Here is a 2,755-nt window from a genome sequence, read left to right as displayed (position 1 = left end):
ACCGTGACTCTGTGGGATCCTCAAAACAAAACCCTGAATTCTCCCAAGCAACCATCCTTGGGAGATGCCACAGCGAGGGACTCCCAGGCAGGGGTGGGGGCGGGCGGGGGCAGAGGTAAAATCTTGAGGAGGAAGCGAGGTGCACGTTTGAGGAACAGCGTGGAAGCCGTGTGTCTGGAGTGGAATGAATAAGGAAGGAAGTGGACGAGGTCAGAGGTGGACAGGGAAGCGCAGCGAGAGGGGTCATGCCAGCGGAGGGTGCAGTTCCAGAGATGGACACAAGGTGGCACCAATGCTCTCCGGTGGTGAGCCCCAGAGCCAGAGCCTCAGAACTTCTGGGGGGCTCCTGGAGAACTCAGGAGAGTCCCCGAATCTGCAAGTTCACCCCCCTCCCGTGCCCGACTCCACTCAGGTCGACTACAAGGCCAATGAGTGGCTGATGAAAAACATGGACCCTCTGAATGACAATGTCGCGGCCCTGCTGCACCAGAGCACAGACCGGCTGACGGCGGAGATCTGGAAAGACGGTGAGGACCCGCTTCCCCGGCCCTGCAGTTCTGGGCGTCCCCTCTCCCAGCCCGCAGTGTGAGCGCCTTGTTTCCGGGGCTGAGTTGTCTGCTCAGGTGCAGAACTTACACAGGCACCCCAGTCGGCCTCACAGTAGTGTTCGCAGTGAGTGGTTGATTGATGTCTCAAGCCAGCATCCTATCCTGTATAATAAAAGGGTAAAATGCAAATCGATGGAGGGCAGAACACAGGTCGCTATGACGCACACTGACCACCAGGGGCAGACACTCAACGCAGGAGCTGCCCCCTGGTGGTCAGTACATTCCCACAGGGGGCGCGCTGCTCAGCCAGAAGCCAGGCTCAGGCTGATGAGGGCAGCGGCGGTGGTGGGAGCCTCTCCTGCCTCCGCTGCAGGCGGGCAGTAAGGAGCAAGGGGGGCCTGGGACTGTGAGAGGGATGTCTGACTGCCAGCTTAGGCCTGATCCCCAGAGGGAGCGGGCCTAAGCTGGCAGGCGGAAATCCCCCGAGGGCTCCCAGACTGAGAGGGTGCAGGCTGGGCTGAGGGACACCCCCCCCCCGCTCCAGTGCACGATTTTTGTGCACCAGGCCTCTAGTTCAATGATGAAACACCGCTCCTTAAACAAGACAAAGATGCCCACAGTCAACACTGCTGTGAAACACTTTTTTGGTGATACTAGCCTATGCAATCAGATAAGAAAAAGAAATAAGTGTGTGAGTATTGTAAAGAAAGAGATAGCATTATTTGTAGATGGCATATGACCACCACCCCCCAAACACACACACACACACACACACAAGAGATTTGACTGGAAAAGAATTAATAACAACAGAACTCAGAAGGGAGTACTTTACAGGTAGATCAACTTTTAGACTTTTATTTATTTTTATATGTTTGTATTGATTTCAGAGAGGAAGGGAGATGGGGGGAGAGAGAGAAAACATCAATGATGAGAGGGAATCATTGATCAGCTGCCTCCTGCACACCCCACCCAGGGATCAAGCCTGAAACCCGTCATGTGCCTTGACCGGGAATCGAACCATGATGTCCTGGTTCACAGGTCGATGCTCAACCATTGAGCCACACGGGCTAGGCTCGACCTTTATTGATTTGCTTTCTCACAAAGTTCCCTTCAGGGCCCCTGGGAAGAAGGAAGGTAGCAACAGACTGAGATACAGTGTTGGCGCTTCCTTGCTCCAAAAAGGCCGGTGGGAATTTGCCTTTAGTCTTCTCGGAATGTCACTTCTAAGAGGCCCGGGCAGAAGAGCCGATTGCCCGTGAGGTGGGCCCCGGACTTACCCAAGCCTGGTCGGTGGCCCCCCGTCCTGAGAGGAGGTTTGAGATCTGATTTGCTACAACTGGCAGCACCAGCACCTGAGTTTTTTCCGACCCCAGGTTTCCTGAAAGTGTCAATTTGCCTTAGTCTCTGATGGAAGTGAAAAGCGTAGTTGTAGAGGCGCCAGCCCACGCAACCAGACAAGAGAACAAAATGAGCAGGATGCGTGGTTCCCGGAGCAAACCCACAGGGCACACGGGCGTGGCGCCTCGATCTTGTGAGCTGACTCGAGGACAGAAGCTTTGACACCTGTGTCTCGTCTGGTTTACACAAGAGGGATTGCCACGCAGCGTTTGACGTTCAGCAACAAAACCGGGTCCTGCTAGGAGAGGCAGCGCCTTCAGACTGAAAGTCACCCCCTGCCCCACGTCTTTAACCTCTGTGCCTCGTATACGGACACACGATGTCCCCGGCGACCCCTCCCACGTCCCGCCCCATCTGTGGCCGACTCTGAGGGTTCCAAGAGGGAAAATGGGAACAGCAAAGGCCCCCTGAGTCCCAGCCTGGAACATGGCACAGGGTCCCCCCAGGTCCCCTGAACACAGCAGCCACAGGCCAGCCCAGGCTCAAGGATGGAGGGAGTCTGTGAGCTTCCGGGCCGTCGGGGGGCAAAGAGACACTAACAAAACAGACACAGAAGGCACCTCCGGGGAGAGAGACCTTTTTCCCTTGGGCACGAGCTCCTCCCAGAGGACACGTGTCCCTCAGCCACGCTGACGCCCAGCGGGGGGACACAGCGGTGGCCGGGGCCGCCTCCCCGGCTGTGAAGGTCTCTGGTCGGGGTTCAGGCTTCCCCTCCTGCTCCGCCTGGCGCTGCTGACTAACAGTCCTCTCTCTCTCTCTTTGTGCCACCTTCTCTCCCTCTTCCCGCCCATACTGCTCCCTTCGCATCC

General features: G+C 56.8%; 1 protein-coding gene across 1 annotated transcript in view; it reads left to right on the top strand.

Annotated features, from left to right (window-relative positions):
* The window catches only part of MYH14 (myosin, heavy chain 14, non-muscle), a 76,732-nt gene that overhangs the window by 29,766 nt on the left and 44,211 nt on the right, over positions 1-2,755 (top strand). Inside the window, exon 15 of the mRNA XM_015564002.1 lies at positions 413-527. Coding sequence (XP_015419488.1) covers positions 413-527 — 115 coding nt within the window. The remainder of the gene's footprint in view (positions 1-412; positions 528-2,755) is intronic.

The sequence above is a fragment of the Myotis davidii genome, unplaced genomic scaffold, assembly GCF_000327345.1.
Source record: "Myotis davidii unplaced genomic scaffold, ASM32734v1 scaffold358, whole genome shotgun sequence".
Taxonomy (NCBI): domain Eukaryota; kingdom Metazoa; phylum Chordata; class Mammalia; order Chiroptera; family Vespertilionidae; genus Myotis; species Myotis davidii.
Note: the sequence above shows the minus strand (reverse complement) of the source record. Positions and strands in the feature narration are given on the sequence as shown.